At 38.1% G+C, this 27,172-nt stretch overlaps 1 protein-coding gene across 19 annotated transcripts in view; it reads left to right on the forward strand.

Annotated features, from left to right (window-relative positions):
- Nucleotides 1-27,172, forward strand: part of PARD3 (par-3 family cell polarity regulator) — a 729,337-nt gene that overhangs the window by 327,882 nt on the left and 374,283 nt on the right. For all 19 annotated transcript variants that reach the window (XM_060160977.1, XM_060160997.1, XM_060160939.1 and 16 more), the window contains 2 exons: nucleotides 17,076-17,167; nucleotides 19,336-19,419. In XM_060160977.1, the coding sequence (XP_060016960.1) occupies nucleotides 17,076-17,167; nucleotides 19,336-19,419 (176 nt within the window). The remainder of the gene's footprint in view (nucleotides 1-17,075; nucleotides 17,168-19,335; nucleotides 19,420-27,172) is intronic.

Consider the following 27,172-nt stretch of genomic DNA (forward strand, 5'->3'; position numbering starts at 1 on the left):
ATCATTCATTCATTCATTTATTTATTTATGGCTGCGTTGGATCTTCGTTGCTGTCCACTGGCTTTCTCTAGCTGCGGCAAGCGGGAGCTACTCTTCATTGTGGTGTGCAGGCATCTCATTGCGGTGGCTTCTCGTTGCAGAGCACGGGCTCTAGGTGCGCGGGCCTCAGTAGTTGCGGCACACAGGCTCAGTAGTTGTGGCTTCCAGGCTCTAGAGCACAGGTTCAGTAGTTGTGGTGCACGGGCTTAGTTGCTCCGCGGCGTGTGGGATCTTCCCGGACCAGGGCTCGAACCCGTGTCCCCTGCATTGACAGGTGGATTCTTAACCACTGCGCCACCAGGGAAGTCCCCAAAGAGCATTTCTTTGTATTACTTGTCTCCCATTCTTCCCTCAACACCCAACATCTTCTTTAACATTTACTTGATGATAAATTTTAAATTAATATTTTAATATTTAAAAATTACCCTATTATTTTCTATATTCAATTTTATAAATGCATAGCACCTTTTGTTTTGTTTTTGCGGTACGTGGGCCTCTCACTGCTGCGGAGCACAGGCTCCAGACACGCAGGCTTAGTGGCCATGGCTCACAGTCCCAGCCGCTCCGCGGCATGTGGGATCTTCCCGGACCAGGGCACGAACCCATGTTCCCTGCATCGACAGGTGGACTCTCAACCACTGCGCCACCAGGGAAGCCCGCATAGCACCTTTTATTTAAAAGTTTAATGCATTCTCAGAGGACAAGATTGGAATCACCCTCTGAAAACGGCACGTGATAAGATAAATGTCCTCATGTCTCCTGCTGTGATTTGAAGGTAGTCACTCAGTAAACACTAGTAAATTAAAGATTTCTAAACAGATTAAGTTAATTTTCTGAAGAACTGTAATCATGGGTGTTTAAACAGACCATAAATTTATTTGCTGTCATTTATGAGACAAAAGATTAAGTCTGGTAGAATAAGTTACTCCTAATTTCCATCAGGAATGTGGATGATGTCCAAAATAAAGAATGTATAATCACCAACCATGGTACTTAACTGCCTTGAAGAGTTTCATGATAAACACCTAAAAATTTACTTTTTAAATCTCAAAAATTATCATCCATTCATCTAGCATGTAGAATAATTTTTTTTGAATTAGTACATCTAAATCTTTGAAAATATACAGTTATGAAATGGATTTATTTTTATAGACTTAAGAAAAACCTTTATAAGTACGTTTTTAATAAGCAAAAGTTATTCTTTAAAATATGATTTTAGACTTGCCTTGCTACGTTCCTACCACGTACTCTGAAACCAAATCTTATCCTTTCTAGGTTGGTCATGGGTCATTTCCCTCTGTGGAAACTTTTGTAAAATCACACTGTAATCTGTTAAACCAAGGGCATTTTAATTTGTATCATGTGGGAAAGCACCTGTGAAATCCTTGCCTGAATTTCTAATCTTTCATAATTTAATCTTAATTTGTCTCTCTCCTTTTTTCCTTTTTTTTTGGGTGGGGGCAGTTTAAAGTATCAGCAAAGCTTAACAGAAATAAATGCATTTGGTAATTGAAAACAATTAAGATGCATACTCATCATTTTTTTACAAAAATTTCTCCAAATTAAAATTAAACCTAGGGCTTCCCTGGTGGCGTGGTGGTTAAGAATCCACCTGCCAATGCAGGGGACACGGGTTTGATCCCCGGTCCGGGAAGATCCCACATGCCTCGGAGCAACTAAGCCCGTGCGCCACAACTACTGAGCCTGTGCTCTAGAGCCCACGAGCCACAACTACTGAGCCCGCGTGCTGCAACCACTGAAGCCTGCACGCCTAGAGCCCGTGCTCCGCAATGAGAGAAGCCACCGCAATGAGAAGCCCGCGCACCACAAGGAAGAGTAGCCCCTGCTCGCCGCAACCAGAGAAGGCCTGCACACAGCAACGAAGACCCAACGCAGCCAAAAATAAAAATAAATTAAAAAAAAAGTTAAACCTAACCAATTGTACTCCATTTTCTGTTTTTATCCTCAAGTCACCTTTAGGAATATCTCTGGCAACTTAAGCTCAATGGTTCAAAAATAAAACATATGCGAGAGAGAAGACAGATGTTAGCAATTAGTGAATTTAGGTGAAGGGTCTATTGAGTGTATCTATTCAATTTTCTGTAGGTTGGACATTTTTCCCGAAAATTTGAGGAAAAGGAAGTTGCGTGTAATCCAAATTCTTCGCATTTTCTTTAAAACAGCAAAGTCAGTTCATTCTTACCATTGCAGCTCAGGAAGGAAAAGTGTTTCACAGTCTCAAGATCTTGATTTAAGAAATATTTGGCCAAAAACTCAGGTGCCATTTCCTCTGCAGCCCCTGTTTGTTTATTGCCTCCCTGTCCACATTCTGACTCCAGCAATGGGTGTGGATGTTGGTATCTGTCAGGGTTGGGCCATGTTTTCATTTTCATGTTGCGATTAGGTTGTTACCTTGGCAATCCCAAGCTGTCCAGGATAGCTGAGCCTTATGTTTAGGGCCCTGGAGTCAGGAACCGAGTTAGCTGTTGTGAGTTTGTAAAGATGCCTGGTGACTGTTCAGTGACTGCTGGGTGTGCTCAGGAGACCTCCTCAGCTCTGGAGGCTGCCTCCAGACCTGGCTCAGCAGTAGCTGACGGCTGAAAGACAAGGGGAGGTGATTGTGGGTGCTCTCCTCTTTCCCTGCCTCTAGGCTCTCTTTGCATTTCAGCTTGTGGTGCTGAGAATTGTGTGTTTGCTCCCTTTCCAGGTCAGCTGCCCTGCCCTCCAGGAGCTTGCCTTTGAGTCTGGTAGATTTAGATGTGGATTGATAGCTGTGTGACAAAGGATGGGTTCCTTAACCACTTGGAGCTGCAGTTCTCTATTTGTAGAACAGGAACAGCATGGATATAGGGCCTGGCTCATTCGTGAGGATGTCTAGTATTATCACCACTGTCAATAAATATTTTTCCTCTTCCTACCCATCTTTATCCTCTGAGGTAATTATATAAAGTTCTTTTCAGTGTTTTACTAAAATATAAGATAAAATAAAGTGCTTTGTTCAAAATGTATGCACTTAACAGGTATAATTATTAAACACTGAAAAGCAACGTTATGCTCAAGGCCACTGCTTTTAGTTGTTTTGCAGAAGGGGAGAATTGGGGTGACATACAGCCTGTGATTTGCACCCCAAGCCAGATTCTCCAAGGGGACCCCTTTCTCTAGTCTCACTTAGGCGCCATAGAGGTGCCAGATGCACTTCGGTGTCTAGTCCCTTTATAACTGGCCTTTTAGGAAATACACGTTCCATTTGAGATAAAAATTGTCCTTTGCTGTCAGAGTGGTGGTGGTCACTGTTAGAAAGTCATTGCTTGATGGTACACGTGGTTCCCAACTTAGGATGGTTCAGTACACATTCATCAGAAACCTTACTTCGAATTTTGAATTGGGATCTAGTCATGGATGTTTGCATCCGCTCTCTCCTCTCTCATGTTGCTGGGCCGTGGCAGTGAGTCGCAGTTTCCAGTCGGCACGTGATCTGGAGGGTGTACATCCAGAACACTGACAACCATTCTGTTCTTCTCTTCTGGTACAGTGTTCAATAAATTACATGAAATATGCAGTACTTTATTATAAAATAGGCATTGTGTTAGACAATTTTCCCAACTGTAGGCTAATGTAAGTGTTCTGAGCACATTTAAGGCAGACTTGGCTAGGCTGTGATGTAGGTTAGGAGCATTAGATACATTTTGGGCTTATGATATATTTTTTTTTTTTTTTTTTTGCGGTACGCGGGCCTCTCACTGTTGTGGCCTCTCCCGTTGCGGAGCACAGGCTCCGGACGCGCAGGCTCAGCGGCCATGGCTCACGGGCCCAGCCGCTCCGCGGCATGTGGGATCTTCCCGGACCGGGGCACGAACCCGTGTCCCCTGCATAGGCAGGTGGACTCTCAACCACTGTGCCACCAGGGAAGCCCGGGCTTATGATATTTTTGACTTACTATGAATTATTGGGACAAACCCCATCATAGGAGATCTGTAATTCATTTGTTAGCTGGTTCAAAGAATAGTTAAACATCTGTTACATGAATGGCCTTACTAGGATATAAAATAAAACTGAGCAATAATCTGGCCAAGTATGAATAAGTGTCAGACAGAATGTTGGTACTTTATATTATTTATATTTTTAATTAATCTTCTAAGAATTCTTTCCTTTCTTTCTAATCTTCCCCAGTAGCACCTGAGTAATTATAGCCGGCTTCTGCCTGATGGTCATATGTCTTCCCAACTCTGTTAAGTGACATCATCTTGGTAGTTTACAGTCTGCCACAGGTGTTGGCGAACATTACAAATCAGATCTTTTTTCCCCTTAAAAACATTTTTTTTCTTTGGAGAGCCAGCTCTTAGACAGTTATCAGCACACTCCTGCATATATCACATCTTCACGCCACTTCCTAGAAATGATTGGTTATCCGTCCAAGTCTCTGCTTTGACAGCCCGTCATTGCATTGGGTTTTGTCTCTAACCTGATGAGACTTCTCTTTACGCCAAACAAGTTTTTGAGTGTCAGAGTCTGTCCCCACCTTCCCCCCTGGAGCCCCCAGAAGAGCTGGGCTTAGGATTGTTCAGGTCCATCTCCCAAGTGCTTTCTTAGTGACATTGCTCTGATGGAAACCCCAGGACTGACCTGAGGATGTGATGTCAAACTGACCCTTTCAACCTTGCTAGTCCTATCAGAGAAGCAAGGCAGGGCCCGAGTGTTCTTTGGGGTCACAGAGTGTTAAGTCTTGACCCCTGCTCCTTAGCTGAGCGCAGGACAATATATGTGTTTCTATTTTTAAAATACATTTGTATCTTGATGGTATCTCTTGAGACTGTCAGAAGTGAGGTCTGTAACTGCAGGTCTCTTTGACCTCATCACATGTTTGACTCAACTCACTAGTAATAGTGTCTGTTTAATGATTCTTTTAAGAAGTTGGAATTTTATTAATATCTGACTACTATCCTCAAGAGTATATATAGGCACAAAAACCTCCTGCAGTTCCATTTTACAAAGAATTCTCATATGTGGAGGTGATTTTCGAAATGATAGAGAATAGAGACAGAAGATGGGTTTCACATTTAATGCCCAAGGGAGAAAAGCCACCCGCAGACACACATCCAGGAATCCAGCAACTAAGGCTCACAGAGAGAGAAGAATCCAGATGAAAGGGCTGTGAGACTTATTTTAAGAAATTGTCTAATGACAGATTCAGGGTTTTGAATAGGAAATAGTATTTGGTATTCCAGATTTCTCAAATAAAGGAAGAAAGGTAGCTCTGGCCCTTGAAAAGCTAATCTGAATCACAAAGGCTGAGCTGACTTTACAGGAAAAGTGTGAAAGACTTCTGAATGTGCTTCCCTTGTACTGTCTTTTATCTGAAGATACTACAAGTTGTTCACCCCCGAAATAAGCCCATGCTCTGGGTCGTGATGCTAAAGATAGCTGTTGAGCTTTTAAAAAATACATGGACTGTCTAATATCTTAAAATCTATTTCAGTTTGTTATTAGTTACAAAGTCGATCTTCTACCGAATTGTAGTACTTGCCCGGTAAAACTTTCTAAGAGAGGATCAGTCCAATTCAACCTGTCTATTATCTGGAGAACAGGTAAGCAGACAACTTGATCCTCTTTTATCTGAACATTCAGGAGTAAATATTTCAAGAATCAAACAGTTTCTATCCCCATGAATGACCTAAATAAGTATTTCAGAACTTTTACTTTTGTAACTGAAAGTAACCAGTATCTGTTATGTTTTCTATTTCTATTTGTCTCGTATATCACTGCTGCAATCATTTTATACTAAATATTGTAATGAATCTCTTACTCTGAAAGCATCTCTTTCAGGTAAATACTGATAAGACAGTCTTTCACATAAAATGAGCTCAAGTTTTTTTAGTCCATTTGCAAATCACAAATTCCAGATTTAATTATATCCCAAGGGGACAACCTGAGGAGCCAAAAGAACTGACATAATTGGATCAAACTGTGTAATCAAAAGCAAATGATATGGTTATTAAACCTAATGAAATGACTTCCCAGCATTTAATTCATTTCTCTGACTCAAGAAATTTTAGTAATAAGTAAGTGTGTTGAAAGGGATACTCTGAACGATCACCCTTCCTAAACAGTCCTTTTCTCCAAGACTGTTTTTGGTTGAAAAATTTCTGAAAGTTACACATTAGAACAGATAGTTGTTATCTTCTGGGACGCGAGTGAAAGGAGAGGTGGCAGGAGGTGACATCTGGGTCCTTATTAAACCCAGGAAGAAAGCAGTGAAATGGGCAAATGCTTTTATAAAGTAATGATCTCTTGTATTACCACCTCCATTTTACATAAAGTGAAAACAAACCGTAATTGGTAATAGCTATATGACATCTAAAGGATTACTATCACTAGTTTATAAAGACTTTGTTGAAATTCATAGAAAAAAATAGGCTTCTGATAAATAGATGAGTGAGATGAGTAGATAAATCAACTACATATTTTACTTATGTAGTAGGCAGTGTTCCAAGCATTTTATATTAATTAACTCATTTGCTCCTCATAGAAACTCAGTAGATAGTATTATTCTTCCCAGTTTATAAACGAGTTAACTAAGGCAGAGAAGTTACATAATTTGTCAAAATCATTCTGCGTGGAGATTCTGTTTTTAACCACCAGGCTAAAGTGCCATACCAAACATAACACATGTTTATTGGTTTAAATTAGTGTATTTGTTTAATGTCTTAATTTTTGTTTAGCATTTGTATCAGATCCCAGGCATTAAGGGCAATGCAGCAATACATAGCTAATTAGCTTTATTAATGTTAACCTCTACGTTTATTATAAACTTTTGAACCATGATTTTATTTTATTTTATTTATTTATTTTTTGCGGTACGCGGGCCTCTCACTGCTGTGGCCTCTCCCGTTGTGGAGCACAGGCTCCAGACGCGCAGGCTCAGCAGCCATGGCTCATGGGCCCAGCCGCTCCACAGCATGTGGGATCTTCCCGGACCGGGGGCACGAACCCGTGTCCCCTGCATCGGCAGACGGACTCTCAACCACTGTGCCACCAGGGAAGCCCTGAACCGTGATTTTAAATTGAGCATTCAGTCTAATCATCATTGCCATGTACCTTGTGTCAAAATATAATAGGTTTTGTTTTGTTTGAGAGAATACAATCTCTTGATCCCCAGAAAATCTACCAACTAGCTTTTGCTTCATTGAACTTAACTAGAAAATTGAGTGAAAACGAGATTTTTATTTTTGTTTTGAAAGCTACTTACTTTATCGAAGCCATTTACTGGTTTCAAGTAAGTTGATGACTGCATTTCATTTGTGAAGTTATGAGATTGCATTGGAAAATAATAAACCAGTGCAAACTCTAATAGGTGTTTATAATGGATTTTGTTATAGGACCCATGTGTTGCTCTTTATTTGCTTGTTAACAATTTAAAATAATGAGGTGTAGAACTTTGGGGACTACAGAATGATTTTTAATAAGCCCTTCAAAATTAATAATGGTAAAGTATGTATTTATCATCAAGGAAAAATGGTAAAATATATACATCTTGGTCCCCGTTGGAAGCCATGTGAGGTTTTTGTGGGCCACAGAGCCCAATGGTGAACTTGCCTAGCTGTGACTCTTCTTCACTCTTTATTCTTTCTTTAATTTTTAATTTAAATTTCTTCTAATTTTTTGATATGGCATCTTACCAGTCTTTTGCTCTTCTTCTGCCATTCAGACACTACACCAAATCGTTGATTTTTAAAAAAAATCTCTCTGCTTGATTTCTAGGACTGATTCAGTATGATATACATCAATATCAATGACCAGTTCCATCTTTTTACTTCCCTGTAATGTTCTGTTTTCTTTCTAGATCCTTGATTCTTTGAAAAGTCACTTTTCAGAGAAATTATAAAGCAGCGATATTATGTGATAAGAAGTACTTTATGAAAGTTTTGTAGCGTTTTATTAAAAAATAAAAGTAACCTTTCTTTATTTCTAAAAGATTTTATGCTCATTGTAAAAATACTTAATGTTATAGAGACACAGTAAAAATCACTGTTACCCAGATGTAACAGCTGGTAAGATTTCCTGATGTTCATTATTTATGTTTCTCCTAAAATGAAAATTCACACACAAAAATATTTTAATAGTAATTCTCACTCTATGAAAGTTCATTTATTATATGTTCAGAGTTTAATATTTTTTATAACATAAATTTTATTTTATTTTCATTTCTCACAGGCCCTAGCCCTGACTAACTAGTTAGCTAGGGTCACATCAGTACTGAATAGTTCTGGGTTACTCTTCCCTGAGTGAAACAGAGTGAAAAAACATGGTGAAACTGAAGAACCACAGGCCATGGTGCTGTTTTCAAAATCCCAGGGCTGCTGCTGCAGAGAAATCTGAAATCTTTTCTAGGCCTAATTTCTTCATAATAAGAAGTCCTACCTTGTTGTGAGGATTGTTGTGAGGATTAAGTGAAAGATTGTATATGTAGTTTGTGGTGTGTTATAGATGTTTAGTAAAATTGGTTCTTTTTCTTTTTCCTAAAAATTTTGTTTTAATATGTAAGGTACTTTGCATGTAGTGATAGCCATGAGTCAATCCCAGCAAGTTTATGAGATAGGGAAGTCGTATTTCCTTTATTTGGATTAAGAAAGTGGGGCTCGGTGGGATGAGTAATACATGGCAGAGGCAGGCCTCATACCCAGGTTGGTTGTTCATTACACCCGTGCACGTACTGGGTGGATCCAGTACATTTCTATATATAATCTCATGTAGAGCATTCAGTAAACTTTATTAAAGAATGCTTTGCAAGGCTTCGCTGGTGGTGCAGTGGTTAAGAATCCACCTGCCAACACAGGAGACACGGGTTCGAGCCCTGGTCTGGGAAGATACCACGTGCCGAGGAACAACTAAGCCCGCGTGCCACGACTACTGAGCCTGCGCTTTAGAGCCCGTGCACCACAACTACTGAGCCTGCGCTCTAGAGCCCGTGCTCGGCAACAAGAGAAGCCACTGCAATGAGAAGCCTGCGCACCACAATGAAGAGTAGCCCCCGCGCGCAGCAATGAGGACGCAACACAGCCAAAGATAAAAGAATAAATAAATTAATTAATTAATTAAAAAAATAAAAGAATGCTTTGAGTGTCAACAACACAGCTCTGTTATCCAAGCTATGTTGTGCTCAGAGAGCTGGAAGCTTGTCACATGGTTACATGGCTCACTTATATTTGGAAAAAAGATTTGCACAAAATTCATTAAAAAAATCCCATATGCTTTGTTTTTTGGAATATGTTTAAGGGTTGTGTTGTTAAGGATTAAATTGAGGTTGTATTGAGGACTAAAGAAGTGGGTTCTTTAGTAATTGGCACATCAGAAGTCCTCGGTATATACTAGCAATTATCATTTTATTGTTAATTAAAATTTGTGAAGTTTAAAGTTGTGTCTTGCCTTTTTAAGAAGTGATTTGTACTTATCTGTAGCAAGAAATATTTGTTTAGATTTTTTCTTAACGATCTAAATAAAAGTTTAATTACTTTAGTTTCTCCATTAACAAATCAGTGCTTAATTCTGAAATCATTTTTAAGCCAAGGAGAAATCGAGGTTTTGAAAGAAAATATTTATAAGTGGTTTTTTAAAAAATAAGTCTGAACAAGTATTGTTTACTTACCCATGTATTACTTATTTCACCCCAAAGGTAAAGCATTTTAAAATATCATCTCAGTAAGGTTTAAAACGTTATTGTTAGGCAAGATTGGTCAGATGACAAAATCAGTACATTTCAACAATCCATATGTCAGAGTATTTTTTTCAGTAATGTTCAAAAGAAAACCAATGGGTATTAGTCTCATAAGGAAGCCACACCTGAACCAGATTGATTAGGCTGATTAAAATCATGTCATGATTAAAATCAGTGTACCTAATGGGTACATTTGGCCATTGGTGTGTGGTAGGGAAACTGAGCAGTGTAGAGGTACTTCCTGCAAAACGAATGGCCTCCGTATTGTTGAAATGGTGATAGTGGTCACGTCTTTGGGATAAAACTCTAATAATCTATGAGAAGCGGGCTTACATTTTGGAACTAAATTTCAAGATTCCACTGTGCATGTAACAGGTGCAAAGATACATACTATTTGCTGTTCTCTGTGGTTAGATAGCTTCATAAATCAGCACCATCTGTTCTTCTTCTCAAAGACTCTTCTCTTGCCTTGGGTTGTGTGGAGTCATGTTGTGTATGTTTCAAGACAGGAAATGTTTCATTTCTGTGGTAAATGAAAATTTCATGGACTGTGTTCAGGACTATGTTTGCCATTCCATTTGATCAGTATTAGCTTGAGATGAGAATGTTAGGTATCCGGTTGAGGGCATGCAGCTCACATATCACATTCAATATCACAGGTACTGAATACTTCTTCATTTAATCCAAAATTATTTGGTGTTGAGCTCTGGGTTCTGTGGAGCAAGTGTATATTATAATGAACTGCACTGCCTTTAAAGGTATAACAGCTATTAATTTCCCTCTATAATATAATACAAGAAGATATTTTTATTCTAAAAAGTCTTGTTTATTATCTCATCTGTTCTTAAGAGTATTTGAATTCTTGTTTTTATATAAATGTTTTTTACTCTAGTAGAATATAATGATCTTTAAGTAAAATTATATTACACATTTCCTGATTTTATTTCTTTAGAAGTTTGCTCTAGATTTATCATTTTCAGTTGTGAAATTCCCCTCCCCCCCCAAGTGTTTTCAGTTGTTTTCCACATATGATGGAAAATTATTTTTCCCTGGCGATTTGGCCAATTAATCAAGTAGTGGAAACCTTAACACAAGAGCCTTCTGGAATCCAATTTGTGATACTTAGAGGACTTGGAAACAGATTCCCCTTGGAATTTGTTTTCCACCATATGTGATCCCCCCCAAAAGTGGTTTAATTCATGCTGTCAACATTCAAATAAATATTTTCTCTGGGGTGCTGTGATTCACTAATAGTTAATGTCTCACATTAAATTCAGAAAATTTTGCAATTCTAAAATTCTAAAAAGGTGACAGAGATCATTTTGTTGAGCATTAGTGTAGCAATATAACTGAACCAGTCAAATTATTTTACTCTAAAAAATAATAATAACAACACTTGAGGAAGAATATTGTAAATTTGTTTCCCAGGGTATCATCAGAACTTTCGTTTCTTTTCTTGCTTCCTAAACATAAAAATCAAAGTCAGGTATGCAGGAAATTTGCGTACACAAGTATAACCTAAGTTTTTAAAAAACATTTTAAAAATGATTAAATTATTCCTTAAAATTGTAGGCTTTTCTTTAAAGTAGTAACTATTCAAACTGTTTAGATCCTTGGAACCCAAGAGTTTGAATGTTGACATGCAGGTGATTGCTTTCTGGGTGAAGTTTTATTAAGTTCCATAAGGCAGACAGTGTGCTTTTGCTTTCCTTGTTTGGTAAACAAACCAGTTACAAAGCTTGTCCTCTTAATACTTTATATGAGTAATGGAGGCAGGATTCAGATTTTAAGTGTTCTAATTACAGATCCTGTACTATTTTGCAGTGGCATCCACTTTAGTATTTGGATATCATTAAAAAGAAATCTGTGACTGTAGAGAAGATATATAGTGCTCATTAGGAAAAAATACAACTAGATAATTTTTGAAATTAAAAAGATAATTAGAGGTTTAGCCAAATTTGGTTTTCTTAAAGACATAGTTCGTGTGAGTGCTTGTGATTTCAGAATATATCATCCATTGGTCCTTCGAGGACTTTTTCAATTGAAGGTGAGTCTTTATATTGTTAATATTATGGAAGAGAGTAAGATTATTAATTTTTATGAGAAGCAGAGAACAAATAGGTTCACATGAAGCTTTTATCACCATTTGTCTAATACAAGTTTCTAACCTGATCTAAAACTCACTCTTCTCACGCAAGCTTATCAAATATTCATTTTTCTCTCACTTTTTCTCTTCTTTGACTACTTGTCTCCTCCATCTTAAAAAAAATTGCTTAGATCAATATTTTACAGTAGATAAAAGGTTAACAAAATCTTTTCCCCCTCTGCATGAGAATGTAAACTTTGGTGGGTTTTTTCTGGCTCCCTTTTTCTGGAAACCTGTTAGTTTCCGTAAACTATCTTTGTATGGTAATTAAATCATTTTGATTGGTAATTTGCATCTAGACTCGAAAAACTGTAACTAGCTGACAAACAGCTGTCCCTATGGCGGTGTCATGAGACATACTGGCTTCTCTGAGACAGGAGGCTCCCAAGCCAGGGTAGCGCTTTGCATCCAGCCCATGTGAGTCTCTTCCTCCTGCACCTGAGCTGTCATCTGGGGGACACACAGGAAGAGACCCTGGACATCTTCAAGGATGGCTCCTGCCAAGGACAAAAGCGGGCCACTGCCTTGCTGGCAAGTTGGGTTTCCTGCGTTTTATCCTTTGCAGTAAATCTGATGCCAGGTGGCATTTGGGTGTCTGGATGTTGAGGTGGATCTAACGAGCCTCTCTTGGTGGGTATTTCAAATATGTAGTCAGAATAAAATTACATGTATCATGCTGGAAGGCGTTTAATGAGGAAACTAGCAGTCTCTGTGTTCTCCTCCCCTGTGTTCCCCCAGCCCCTCTCCCCAGAGGCAGCAGCTCCCAATTTATGCAGACGTTGGTTCTGCTGTTTACTTCCATGTTTCTGAATAAAATATTTATGTTGCTCTTTCCTGGTTACCAGTTATTGACATCTGTTGACTTGCCATTTATGGAAGATGGGTTTTTTCCTTTTATGCCACTTTCACTTTCCCCATTCCCATCCTCTCAGTATTGTTACATGAAAAGTCCAAGTGAAATCAATAGCCATTGTCACATTGTATGGTGATGTAAGAACTGCTCACTGCATAACCAGGTAGGTACTCGGATTACATGTCCTTTCCTACACATTTCCCTTTGTTGTGCTTGGAGCTAATTGCTTTGACTTTTAAAAAAATTTGTTTTGTTTTCTCTATACATATCTTTAATTCCCCTCCCCCCGTTCTCTATCAGGTCTGTCAAAATGTTTCCCAAATGTTCAAAAATATTGAACTTTTTTTTTTTTTTTTTCTCATGGAGATTGACTTCCCAGACCTCTCCATCCTGCTGCTCTAATCTGAACTTGTTTCTGCTTCTCTGGACTGTCACCATATTCTGGGACTTTCCTTGGGTTTTGTCCATTGTTTTATTGAATTTTCTGGATTTTGCTGGAGCACATCCAAAAATAGCTTTATGTGGAAGGGTCCATGGGAAGTAAAGACTTTGCATGTCTGAGAGGTTTTTTGAATTTTCACACTTGCTTTTTTTGTTTGGCTGGGCATATTGTTCCACATTGAAAAATTAGTTTTTCCTTGATATAGAAGGTATGACTCTTTTATCTAGTACCATTTAATGTTACCATTCAAAAGACATTATTATCGTAGAGCATTTGTTAATCGTATTCCCAGTTTTAGTATGCTAGTGATCATATAAATGTTACCACTTGGCAATGCTCAGATTAAACTCTGTTGTTGGGAGATAATTCTCCATGGTTCTCTTGCATTTTTGTACATCTTGAGAATAAAGGCCTTTGTTCCGGACTCTTCTTTCAGCAATGTGTTGAAAGAAGCCTTGGAAGATAGGCATAGTGTCTCTCTCCAAAGCAGTGGGCAGACATGCTCACTGCCTATGTAAAAGGTTCGAGTTCCCTGGGCTTATGTTTCTTCTGTGTGGGCCCCTGAGAATTTTAGCTTAGGAATCAGTGCATAAAAGGATGAGGCTCTGGCTAACGCTGTTGCTGTAATGAACTGTCCTTTGTCTCCGACCCGGGAGTCTCATGTCCTCTGTGACATCCATGAAGCTATGGCAGGCTCACTACGAGCTTTCAAGTAGGGTGAAATCATAGACCCTTCACGGTTCTTCACATCTATTTTATCTTTGAAAATTTCCTCAACTAACAACCCATGGTGTTTTCTTCTTCCCACCATTTACTGGATTGTATACAGCATTCGTTGTTTATATTTTTTAATATGTTTTCTCATTCCGGAGGCCTTTTATGATGAAAGCACGTTGTATACAACAAAGTGCAATAAATGTTGGGTTTTATGCAACTTTATAAGATGCAGATGATACAATTTGTAATTAACTGAGTAGGTAATATGTTTAATATTAAATTTTACTGCAAGGCACAAGGTATGTATGGACAAATATATATTCTCAAAATATTTTATAGCTATGTAGCATTACCCTAAAACAATTACTAAGGTATGTTTTATATGTCATATATTTATTGTTTATTTCTCTTTTCAGTAACAGCTAACATTTATTGTCTATTACCATGTGTCAGGTATTATGTTATGATTGTGACATGGATTATCTTACTTACTCCTCTCAGTAGTCCTACAAAGATGCTTCTATTGTTCCTAGCTTACAGAAGAAGGGATAGAGATGCAAAAGGGGTGTATAACTTTCCTAAGGATATAAAATTGGCGGATGGCGCACTTAGTGTTCACATCTCCATTTGTTTAATTTTCTAATCTGAACTCTTAACCACTACACTCTGCTGTAAAATGGAGAGAAGGTAAAGGACAAAAACTACATTGACACCTGAAATATTTTTTAACACTATGTAGCTTAAATTGATACTCTAGACCTTCCATCTTGATTTGACGTACATAGTAACTGAGCTTCCTTTACTATGGTTATGACGAAATTCAGTGTATAACTCCTACTAAAAGTGACTATGTTCAGCTGCAGCTTTAAAAAGTACAGAAAAACAAAATAAAGCAATATAGGAGCTGATCTGCACACATCCAGACACTGTGGTTCCCACAGCAATTGCAGCCCAGCCTCAGGGCGGTGAATTTTGCAAAATAACTGAACACCATATGCAGCTACGTGAAATAATATTCTGCATGCTCTTGGGGACCTGATAATGGCCACTGTGGGAACAATGAATGTGTCAATTATCAGTTACTGTTTCATCACTGTAGTTTGGGGTGTTTCATTTATGTGGCCATTTCACAGTGCCACATAGCTGTTTCTGTTGGTTATACGTCATGGTGGTGTTTCAGCGGTGTTTACATTACTAATGACTCCTGAAACAAAATGTCTTTAACCCATAAGACTGTTCGTATGTTTTCCACCTGATTTATATAAATACAATCACACTTCTCTCCTCCCTACCCCCACTCCCAATGGAAAAGCATAATTTGGGGAGTTCTTGTTTACATGAAGTGTGGTTCTTAGGCAGGTTCAAGATGCTGGTTCCCCTTTGAAATGTATTATGTGCTGGTGCTTAAAAGAGTAGGTGACTAAGAACTACATTTTAGAGCCTCGCAGAACACAGGGTCATCAATCTTCAAGCAGCTTGACTTCATGCAGTGCCTTGCCGTTGAGGATGCACGGAGCCTATCTAAACGCAGAGAAACACTCGGTGCATTCAGCTTCTTATTCTGGTAGATTCTCAGAGGAAATGTCAGTTGGGCATTACCAGCTGCCCTGCCTTGCCTTCATATTGCTTCAATAATTTGAAATATTGTTTGATGCTGTGTCTTGAACATACAACCTTTGCTTATCATGTTGTTGATTGATGTCTCTGTTGATGGTGTATATATTTCTACTATGAGTCTGTTAAATACATGGTTAAACATATACAGTTTTTCTCTAATGGTGGACTCTCATTAGGTGGTTTAGTGAAGTTCACATATAAACTCACTGTTATCAAATTTATACAGTAGAAAAGGTAAACCTAACAAACTGTACGTGTACATAAATTATGCACATTGTGGATCCAAGGTGAAACCCTCACGAGCCTCTTAACCACTGTGTTTGGAGATTCGGAGTCTTTTCTGAATATTCTAATTTGGATAATAGGACCATTGATATCATCAGGCATGTTTATCCTTATTCAAATGATCCTGCAAAGCCAACGTCACTGTTAGTGAACTGCTTAGTGAAAAGACAGTGGCCAAGATTATAAAGTAAGGCATATTCTTGGGTGACATTTCATTTACTTTTATGAACCATCACATTTATTCCACGTGCACCTTTTGAAGCACCAGCATGCTTACCCAATTTCTGCAGCATGTTGGAATATAATTTTTACAAACTGTTGCCTTTCTAAAAGGAAGACTACAATGGTGGTTACTGGGGTTGGTTATCTTACTCTTTGTGCCTTTCCCGGCACTGGGTCCATTGTAACAGAAGTAAACACAAGTGGTTCTTCATGGCTAAGATCTTTTTTTGTTTTTTTTGCGGTATGCGGGCCTCTCACTGTTGTGGCCTCTCCCGTTGCGGAGCACAGGCTCCGGACGCGCAGGCTCAGAGGCCATGGCTCACGGGCCCAGGCACTCCACAGCATGTGGGATCCTCCTGGACCTGGGCACGAACCCGTGTCCCCTGCATCGGCAGGCAGACTCTCAACCACTGCGCCACCAGGGAAGCCCTCATGGCTAAGATCTTAATGCCTTTACCTCTAAATGATCAGTCGATTGGCTTAGGGTAACTTTATGTGAGATTTCACAGGGTGAAGTATCTAAGTCTAGGATTGTGCTTACTTGATGTTCATTTTGACAAGGTGTGTTAATAGGAACTGGGGAACTGACAAGAGGACTGAAGATTTTGCTAGTTGTTAAGGTTTATAATGATCTCAACTGTTTGGATTAGTATAAATGTTAACCATGCATCCCCAGTGTAATGTACATTTATTAGTTTATTATAACATTGTAGTAATATATAATTACTTCCTAAAACATACACCGAAAGGTGAAATAAAAATGATAAGAGGGTTAATATAAGTTCTAATGTTTTCTTTCCTTATTGCAGTGGCATCTTGTTCACCCCCTAAGATGTACTAACTCAGGAGACTGTTGCTTTAAAATGCAGCTTTTCACATGTACAAACCCATCTTATCATTAAAGGTCATCCTTGCTAGAGGAGAGATATTAACATTATCATAACGCCTCTTAGACTCCAGTTTTATTCAGTTTCCTTTCATTCACTGCATAAGAATGAACCTGACTCAGAGTCTGCTTCTCTTTGTGTTGCGCCCTCTCTAGGATGAGGATGGCACAGAGGAAGACAGCAGCCGTGTTGAGCCCGTGGGGCACGCCGACACTGGTGTGGAGAACGTACCCAGCTTTTCTCTGGAGTAAGTTACTGACATTTTCAACTAACCCTGTAATATCCATGTAGCTTCACTGATAGCAGCAAATATTCCGAAAGCATATGGCATGCGTTATGTTTGTGCTTAGTTAAAACATGCCTTGCATTGGTTTGTTTTCCAAAGAGCATCTTTCATCTGTTGAGTTAATGATCTAATGTAAGAACTATAGCATGGAAATTCCCATGTACCTGCTCTGAGTTTCATGCCTTGGCAAATACTATTAAATTATAATATAAAATAGTATTTGATTGAAAAAAGTCTGTTATGTTCACAGCACTGTAACTGTTTTCAGATTGCTTTTGTATGTCAGTATTTTGGTCATTTGTTTGTTCTTCAACTTTGCTAAATTAAAAAAGAAATTGTGGACATAATTTACTTGAAAAACTAGTTGAATCATGTAAGCATTACTCATTTTAGTGTACATTTTTTTGATTTGAAGAAATAGAATCTCTCAAGATATTTGATAAAAAATTACAGGTTAGGGATCTTGAACATGATTTAAAGTGTAAAAGGTCAAAGAAAAACTTCCATATATTGTCACAACTTTACAACTATCTTAAATAATGGCAGGTTTGAATGGAAGATGTTCTCAAGACTTCTTCTAAGTTACCTTAGAGCAGGGAGGGCAGTCATTCTAAATTTTTTCTTTGATTTTGGGTAAAAGTTGGGGTCCAGATATTAATAATTAAACTCTTGATTTTGTCTTTTCTTGGTCTTCCAAGGAAGGGCTATAAGAACTTTCTCAGTGAGATTAAACAGGCTTCGAATCAGATTATGTTTGGATATTCAGCAACCAGCAATCTCTAAGTATTTACACACTTAAGAAACACTTGCACTGTGATAGTTCTTTTGAGAAAGAATATAAAGTAAAATAAATGTATTAAAGTTACCATACTAGTTGGCAAACCATCTTAGTTGACAAACCAGTCATTAAATATGTGTTCAAATGGTATGAACAGTATCTCAAATAGGATTTTAGGAAATTCTAAGAAAATAGAAAAAAATTAAATATCCATTTAAATAGTATTACTTTAGTAAATATGTTGGCAATATGACAAAATTTCAATTTTGTCCTAATTAGTGTATGTGATTGAATCTACACACATAGAAATACAGTCGTAGCGTTGGCATTTTCCATTGCATAAAAACCATATCGTGATCTTGGTCAAGTCCATTGGTAATCACTTATGGTTGTCCAGATTGCTTAAAACTAGATATGTAATTGAAATAGTATTTCCAAATATTGACTGTTAGATCAGGACTGCTTAGGTTTCTGTGCAGTACTCACACCCACAGAAATACCTACAAAGAAAGTGGAATCTCATTGAAATGGCGTAGAAAATTTACATTCTCCAGATTATACCAATTGCATTAAACTCTGGCTTTTGATATTAATATGAAAGTACTGTAGTTATGTGGTAGAAGTAACTTCATGTTACTTCATATAAATAGCTTAAAGACTTTAGAGTTCAATTACAAACACCCTTGGGACAATCATTTGATTTTTGACGGGTATCCGTGGGGTTGCATTGCCTGCATATGCAGTGAGCTTACAGCAAGTAGGATGGCGACCTTCCGTGGAGCTCTGAGTTGGGAAGTAAGGGTGGCTGTATCCCATCTGGATTGCCACCTCCCGGGGCAAAGCTTTGACCTTATTGGACTTTTGCGGGAGGGGATCAATGATGCGACATGTGTAGGAGCACTTTGTAAATTATAAAGTGCTGTGCAGCTGACGCATCTTTATCCCATTAATCTTCGTAGTCCTTGAATGGATATTAGGATGGGAAACTTCCAGTAGAAGTCTAGAGATTTGATCACAAAAGATATACTTGGACTACACAGAAGAGTGTGGTCCGAGAGCAGCGGTGCTGTGTCATTTTTAATGTAGCTATCTCTGATGATTGCTCCCCCCTCCCCACCCCATGCCATCAGACTAGTGTGCAGGTATGTAGAGTTGAATGTGCCCTCATCGCCATGCTTCTATTCCAGAACGTGTATGTATATGTGTGTGTGCCTGGTGGGATTTTTCGTTTTGTCCTCCTTTGTTGTTTATTGTGCGTCTGTGTTGTTGCGGTTTTGTGTTTGGTTTGGTTTGAGTTTCGGTTTGTGATGGTCCATGTTCATGCTCCCTCATTCATCATATTGTCTCACAGTGATATGGTAAAGCTCGTACAAGTCCCCAACGATGGAGGGCCTCTGGGAATCCATGTAGTGCCTTTCAGTGCTCGAGGCGGCAGGTAACGTATCTTGCAGGTTTTTAATTGAATCATAATGTGGAGTGTTTTATCTTCATTTATGCTCAGATATAGAGTGATGTTGACTTAGCATATGCTTAATAGAAGGCTTTTCATTTGGGGGCCACTGCATTATAATCACAGAAAGCACTTAGGCTGATGAAGAAATCGGGCATTTAAATTATCCTAATAATTTTATCGTTCATCACATCCATGCAAATTGATGATAGCCTTTAGAGCCAGAACTCCAGCTGAATGTGCAAAGGTAAGGGAGAGCTTAAAGCAATTTTCTGGAAAAAATGTATCCAATAAAAATTATCTAGATAACATAGAAAATGGTTCATTTAAAATTTGCTTTTATGTTTATTTAGTTCTTAAATTCTATATGATTTTTATGATTATGTTTGAAATTTTTTTAAGTTAGGCAAACTATAGATTTATTTTCTACTGTGTGACTTGTGTCTCCTTCTCTTCAATCTGCCCACTCAAATATCAAAATTTTGTACCGTTTGTTAGTATGACTTCATTACTTCATAGAACATATATCCTTAAAAACGTCAAATGTTATATGAGTTTCTTTTATCCTGCTGCTTTCTTTTTGTGAAAGAATTAGTGTATGTTTGCTTGTATATGTTTTCAAATACTATGAACTGAATTTGCAACTAATCAAATGTTTGATGAGCCTCCATCATCCACAAGTGAAATGCTGCCTCCTTCCCCATGGAGGGGGCGGGCATTAGCCTTTGAAGTTTACTTCCATCCTCTCTTATTTACCTATCTAATTATTACCCAAATGAAACATATTTATGAACTATTTGGCTTCTTAGTTTGAACTTCTTTCTTTTATTGTTATCATTTAATCGATTTTTAAACTTCTTTTACACTGGGAGAAGAAAAGGGGGAGCTGGAAAGTCACCTTAGGCCAGTGACCAAGAACAGGAACATAGTTTCAACCCTTGTCAAGGAATTCCAAGCGTCCAGTATATTGTGAGAGATGGAGGAAACATCAGTTACAAGCATGTGATTGAGTTATCTACTTAATCGTTCAAAATAAGTATTTGAACAATTGTACTGCCTTCCCGGTATATGTTCCTGACAGTATCGAGTCCAGATTTCATGTCTTTGGTAAAGCACACGCTTTATGGAAGGTCTGGAAGCTGACACTGTGATTTACGTAGAACTCTGCTGGAGTACGAGGCTTGAATGTGAGCGTTGTATCTAACAAGATGTGAAATTCACCTTGAATTGGGGATGGGGGGGTGTTACATTCACAGAGTTATGACTGTTTTCACTTTCTTCCTTCTTTTTTTTTAAACTCTGGAGAAATGTCACTGAAATGTCTTCAAAGGACTTTCAGTTAAATAAGCTTAGTTGTTTTCAAAATGGCCCTTGCCTTTATCTCCTTTAAAAATTATAATTTTAAGTGATCTCAGAAGTTAAACCCTTTTTCCATTTATTTCATGAGTAGAAAGATATGAGAAGAGGGTAGAATGCATGGATGATAGCCTCCCGGTATTAGTGTGCCTTTAACTGTTTGTGGAATATAACTCATCACAAATGAGATTTAATCGTGTATGTACCAGCTTTAAACCAGTATTTCAATTACAAACATGTTATTTTCTGTCATTTATTACACACTTCCTACGTCAGTGTGAAAGGATATTAGGATGCAATAGGTTAAAAAGCCTTAAGCAAAAGAAGTATAAGATAGAAAAAGAAATCTACTGCAGATTAATTCAGTGGAAGGCATTTCACAAAATGGACCACAGTTACTGGTTACCATGGCGTTTCGTTTCGATATACAGAACACATTCAAGGAGACAAGGATCCCTGTACAGAACTAGAAGGTGTTTTGTAGCTGAGTCAGTTTTAATCCCTGTTGATGTGGCAACTTAATGAGGAATCTCCTGTGCAGCTTTCCTATACAAGGGACAAAGAGATTAAGAAAATGAGATTCTTTATAAATCCTTTTCTGGCGTTACTAGTTTTCATACTGGGAAACAGCACAGAATTCTTTCCCCCCAACACCTGTGATGCATCTTTGAGCTTCCTCATCACCTTGGCGATCATGGTTCTTCAGAGTGAGGCTGACAGTGCAAAGAACCGCAGGAGGACTGCTGAAGAATCGTAGGCGCCAGTCTTCAGGAGCCAGAGACACCTATCTCACGCGTTCTCAGAAATGCTGACACGTGGTTCTTCTCAGTCAGTCAGAAACCTCCCCAAGCATTTACCGTGTGATGGTTCCTGTGTTAGGTGCTGGGGGACAAGGATGAGCAGGACACAGTCTCTCTCCAGGGGTTTGCAGTCAAGATGGAGTGATAGCCAAGAACTCACACTATTATAATTGTGATAAATGCCGACATCCCTGTATCATAGGTGTTCTGTGAGCTGATAGAGGAGGGATTGTCTGAATTAGGTAACTGAAGTTGGCTTCTTGTAGAAGATGATTTTAATTGTGATGACTGCTTATAAAGGGAGCTATATCCACTCAATGGTGGCTGCAAGGGCAAATTAAGCAATGCAGTATAGCAGAAAGGAAGAAATTAATCAGGACTTGTGAAGAAATTGCACATATTATCCAGTGGGAATACAAGAATACATATTCATGGGATGTAAGTTGAAATTTCCAAGAATAACCTTCTTTGTACAAAATTCCTATCATACTTGGGCCCTCTCAGTTTGGGAGATGTAACTAATTGAATAACACTTACAGAATACTTATTTTCCTAAAAGTGACACATGCATGTCAGTATTGCTTTCTGATTTCAATTTCTAAGTCAGAAAGTCTCAAGGAACAGTGCAGAATGGGAATTAAACATCATAAAGAGAAGAAACTCAATGCTGAACATCTCGAGTATCAAATATAATTCAGGAAAATTGGAAGAGTGTGAAGTCAATGTTAGAGAAATTTTTAAAGCTACTTAGGTATTATTATGGCCTGAGGTATAATGAAGTTTTTTGTATAAAAATCCTGCTGGACCAATTTAAAAAGGCTATTTTCTAGAGTAGGTTGAATGTTGTTCCCCGATTGGGGACATTAGTGACCGTTGGCTTGTGGCTGCCGTTCCCCCAGCCACTGTCTTGGATGGTAGAAACAGAGACAAAATAAATGCATGGGAGAGACTGTGCTGTCTCCCCCCTCCCCCCTTTTTATTTAAGATTTTTTTTTTGATATGGACCATTTTTAAAGTCTCTATTAAATTTGTTACAATATTGCTTCTGGCTTTTTTTTTCTTTTTTCTTTTTTAGTTTTTGGCTGAGAGGCACGTGGGATCTTAGCTCCCCGACCAGGGATCGAACCCACACCCCCTGCATTGGAAGGCAAAGTCTTAACCACTGGACTGCTAGGGAAGTCCCTGTGCTGTCTCCCCTTGATGCTCTGTTTTTCACTAGTCATCATCTTGTATTTTATTCAAACATATAAAGTTAACTGATCCCCACCCAGAACTCTTTATTCACAGTTTTGTTACCTTGAAATTGATTTTCACTTCACACATGTAATTTCATTTCCTCCTGATTTAAATGTCAAACATAACCTCCTTATTTAAATCACAAGTGCTACTGTTTTCAGGAAAGCTATGCCAAGTAATTGTCATTTCCTTTGGCAGAAAAACCATGTTTCATGTTATATTTTTTTATATTTCTAGGACCTAGCCCAACGGTATTGCTCACTGAAGCTTACTGTGATGATCCCTATTAGCTCTGCATTGCTGTATTAGAAACAAAACAATAAGAATGTATCCTGCGTTGATGTTAATGAGTTTTCCTGAGCCTTTCTAATTACTTAGGAATACGATTATGTTATAATGTTAAGTATTTAGAAAGCAAAATATAAAAGTATATTCTGAAATAGGGGCTGGGCTTATGAAATAAGGTTTTGTATTTAGTTTTAAGGGATGTAAGGTCTAATTGAGAAATATGTATATAAAAAGATCTATACTATATGTCTAAAGAACTCAGTGCACATGTGCCATAGGGTTTAGAGGAAGTAGGGCTATTGACTATTGGATGTTATGAAGCAGTAGAACTTGTTCTTTAAAGGAAATATAGGACTTATGCTAGTGATATTACGGAAAGATAGTCTTTCTAGGAAGAGAACATATGAAGGGAAGATGCTCCATACAAATTTGTGTGATTTGCTGAGAAATAATGAGTCAATGATTTGAAACTGAGTGTATTGGAAGATAACACTGGAGAGATGGTTAGAAAGCACTTTGTGAATGGCCTCTGAGACTTCATTCAGTAAATAACAGAGAAATTGTTGAAGGTTTTCGAGAAATAATCATTGTGTTATTTAAAAAAATAACTATTATTCCTCTACTTGGACTCCCAGTCTAGCTTACAGTGAATATTCTTAATCTTTTCCCCTCTGGGAACACGTATGGCTAAAGCATATTATTCTTAAAAAAGTGCAGCCTGCCTCTCCGAGCCTTTTCTGTAATGGGCCTTTTCCCATTTATATACATTCTTTATTCTTAGCCCTGTGGCCCTTGGAATTTTCTTTCGCTGTGCTTTTTCTTATGCAAATAGTACTTGTATGTTTGTTTATTTTATTAAGCAAGTGTTTTGTTGTTGTTGTTGTTGTCTGTTTGTTTTTAAAGATCTGGTGTCTCCTAGGCACCACTCTTGGTTCTAGGCAAACTCTCTGTACAGGGTCAGATAGTTAATATTTTGGGCACTGTGGGCCACCAAGTTTCTGCTGCAAGTATTCAATTCTGTCATTGTAGCGTGAAAGCAGCCATAGACATGGATAACCCAACAAGCCTGGCTGTATTCCAGAAAAGCTTCATTTGCAAAAACACGTGGCAGGTTAGAGTTTGTCTCATGGCCCGTAATTTGCCAGCCCTGCTCTAGAGAAGCAGACAAATAAAAAATGCCTGCCATCATGGAGTTTACATTCTATTATTTTTCATATCTAAAATTCCTTCTTCTATGTTTCCTATTCATATTGTTTTGGGGGCCAGAGTCCAGAATTTTATTTCCACCTACTTGGTTGATGAGAAAGCCTCTTTATTGTAACCGTATATTATTTCCCATCATTGCACCCTACTAATTCTAACAAATTCCCAGGAGGGAGGGAAATAGAAAAAAATCAACCGCATTTAACATCCTCCAGTTAGTAATAGGCACCCACAGATTACTTCTTCCCAATATCTGATTGTCAACCATGAGACCTGAGGAAAAATCTAAAGTCTTTTAATTAGGAAAACAGTCCTTGGTAAGAAGGAGTGTGTATGTGTGTGGGTCTGCGTGTTTTAAGCTTTCTGCTGCTGCCTCCTGCTGCCAACTGCCTTACTTATTAATTGCTCTCAACTTTCTTTTTACAGATGTGCCATCGTTTGATTTGTCTGATTAATTTTGAGTTGTATCCCAAATGATTTTTTTCAGCCATTTATCTTCAGTTTGATAGAGTATCAGGTGAAGGGTCAATACCAAACCTTTCGATTGCCATATTGTTTCTTTTCATGACTTTTTTCCTGGACTTATTTTCTTACTTGTATTACTATCCATAAATTCTGCCACGTAAAGCTAAAAAAAGTCACATCCCCAGAAGAATATTTTAAATGTTTAGGTTTTGGAGTTGAAATAAAAGTGACCCTGTTGGAAAATATATATTCCTGTGATCAGATTAATATAGAAAAGGAGTGAAATATAAATGTTTGTTTTCTGTGTTGTAGATGCACATATTGAACAATTTTCCTCTCAAATAAAAACTGAAGTGTTTATAAAGTTTTTAACTATTCTGTATACAAGAGTAGTTAGCAAACATCTTTGGAAGGTCTTAAGAAAAAGCATACTCCTCTACTTAATTATTCAGTGAAAATCTGTGAACTTGGCTACTCTGATTAGTATTTACTTGGGTTATAAATAATGTTAGTTATAACTCTTAGCTCATCTAGCCTTTATTTTATTATCTTTTGCTCTATAACATCAAAAACAGACAGTTCATCTTTTTCCAGAATTTCCAGTTAGCTGTGCTGTCTTCCCTCTTTGCGGCAGTCAGTGACAGCCTGGACCACATGCTGAGTCTTCATGTTATTGGCAGAGGGGTTGTTAGGAATCACCCATGTTTTGAGGCCAGAGATGCCTGGGACAGAATCTGGCTCTGTCTTTTTAGGAAGTGTGGTCTGGGCAAGTTAGCTTCACTTAGCCTCGGTCTTCGCATCTGAGGGCTGGGACACTCCTGTGACTTTGTCTGGTTAAAATATGAAAATACATGTACTTATAAAATACATGTAAAATACTTTTAGTGAGGTACGTGGCAGTGGCAGCTAAGAAGAATGCTATTTCACCTTCCACTTAGGTTCCTGTGATGTGCCGTTAAAATTTCCTCCAAATGCTGGGAGTTCTGGTTGTGTAGGCAAGTGCTGATGAGTCTTTGTAACAGTAGAAAACGATCTCTGCTATCATGAATGTGAGATGAGAATTTACTCTTATATCATAAATTTGAGAATCCTAGTACACAGTTAGTTAGTTGGGTGTATCTGTTAATAAAGAATTACAGCCAGTTTGAATTTCGTGGAAACGACTCAGGTGTTAAGAAGAGATTTATCCAAGGCTTGTATACCGTATTTCAGTTCACTGTAGAGTTTTAAAGTTGACTGTTCATTTTTAAGAGAATAAAAATGCACTTGAACTCTGTGTACTTGATTTTAATTTAAGTATTTTCCAAGAAACACAATTTAACTTTACTGAATCTGTAGCCTTTCGTCTGTAAGTCTTAGGTTGTGCATTCTCAGTTGCAGACTTGCTTTGTTCTAATAAAGGGACATGCTAAATGCATTCGTTTTAGAGAGGAAAGTTGTATTTTACATTTAGATAAATCTTGCTTCTTTAAATGTAGTAGTACGATGCCTATCATTTCTGCCCTAATCTAAGGGAGTTCTCTACTTTTACTTTACCATTTTTGGGTCTACTTTATCTCATCCACTAAAGATTAAAAAAAGAAAATCAGGATGTTATATTAAGTTGGCATTCTGGCTGTGGTTCTGAGGGATAGAATATAGGTCATTGCCAGCCCCCTGTTTAGTACTCAGTGAGGTGAGAGGGTCTTGCTGATGCGAGCCCACTCTGCGCATGCCTTCTCTGCCTTCACTGTATTTGTGGTGTTTATACTCTGTCAGATTTTATTAAGATGAATTATGATCATTTCCATACAGCTGGGTGGCAGTTGTGGGAGTTTACATTATCAAAGCAAAACTCAGACTTGCTCAGCCAATTTAGATGTCAATAAAACATTTGTTACTTATTTTCAGTTTTATCATTGGCTGTAATTTATACTTAGAATTGAAAATGTTAACATGTGTGACTGAGTTTGTTTTAATTAAGTGTATAATTAGGCTAATGAACCTTGTAAAAATGTAGTGGTGCAATCCTTAATATAATCTAAGCAGTTAACTTCCTAATTATGCATCCAAAATCATGTACAGAGATGCCGCCTTTCAATGGCTTGCTCTCTGGGGCTGTATTCTTCTTCTTTGCCCTCTTTGGGGGTTAAGGAACATGGTACAAAAGCCATGATGAAAGACTTCAAAGAAACGTGTGTATGTACTTATTTTTTCTTTTAGGAAAATGATTCAGAAGTGGGATGTGTTCATAGTGGACATAGTATTTTTTTCCCTAAATTTTTGAAAAGGTAGAAGGACCAGGGGAGAGGAGTAGATCTGGGGACGTTTACAATTTACCAGAAGAAATCCCCTCGTTCAGAAAGCATCTTGCCAAGTCGGGTTCACATTAGGTTCATGCAGGAGGTGAA

The sequence above is a fragment of the Lagenorhynchus albirostris genome, chromosome 1 (assembly GCF_949774975.1).
Source record: "Lagenorhynchus albirostris chromosome 1, mLagAlb1.1, whole genome shotgun sequence".
In the NCBI taxonomy this organism is placed as follows: Eukaryota; Metazoa; Chordata; class Mammalia; order Artiodactyla; family Delphinidae; genus Lagenorhynchus; species Lagenorhynchus albirostris.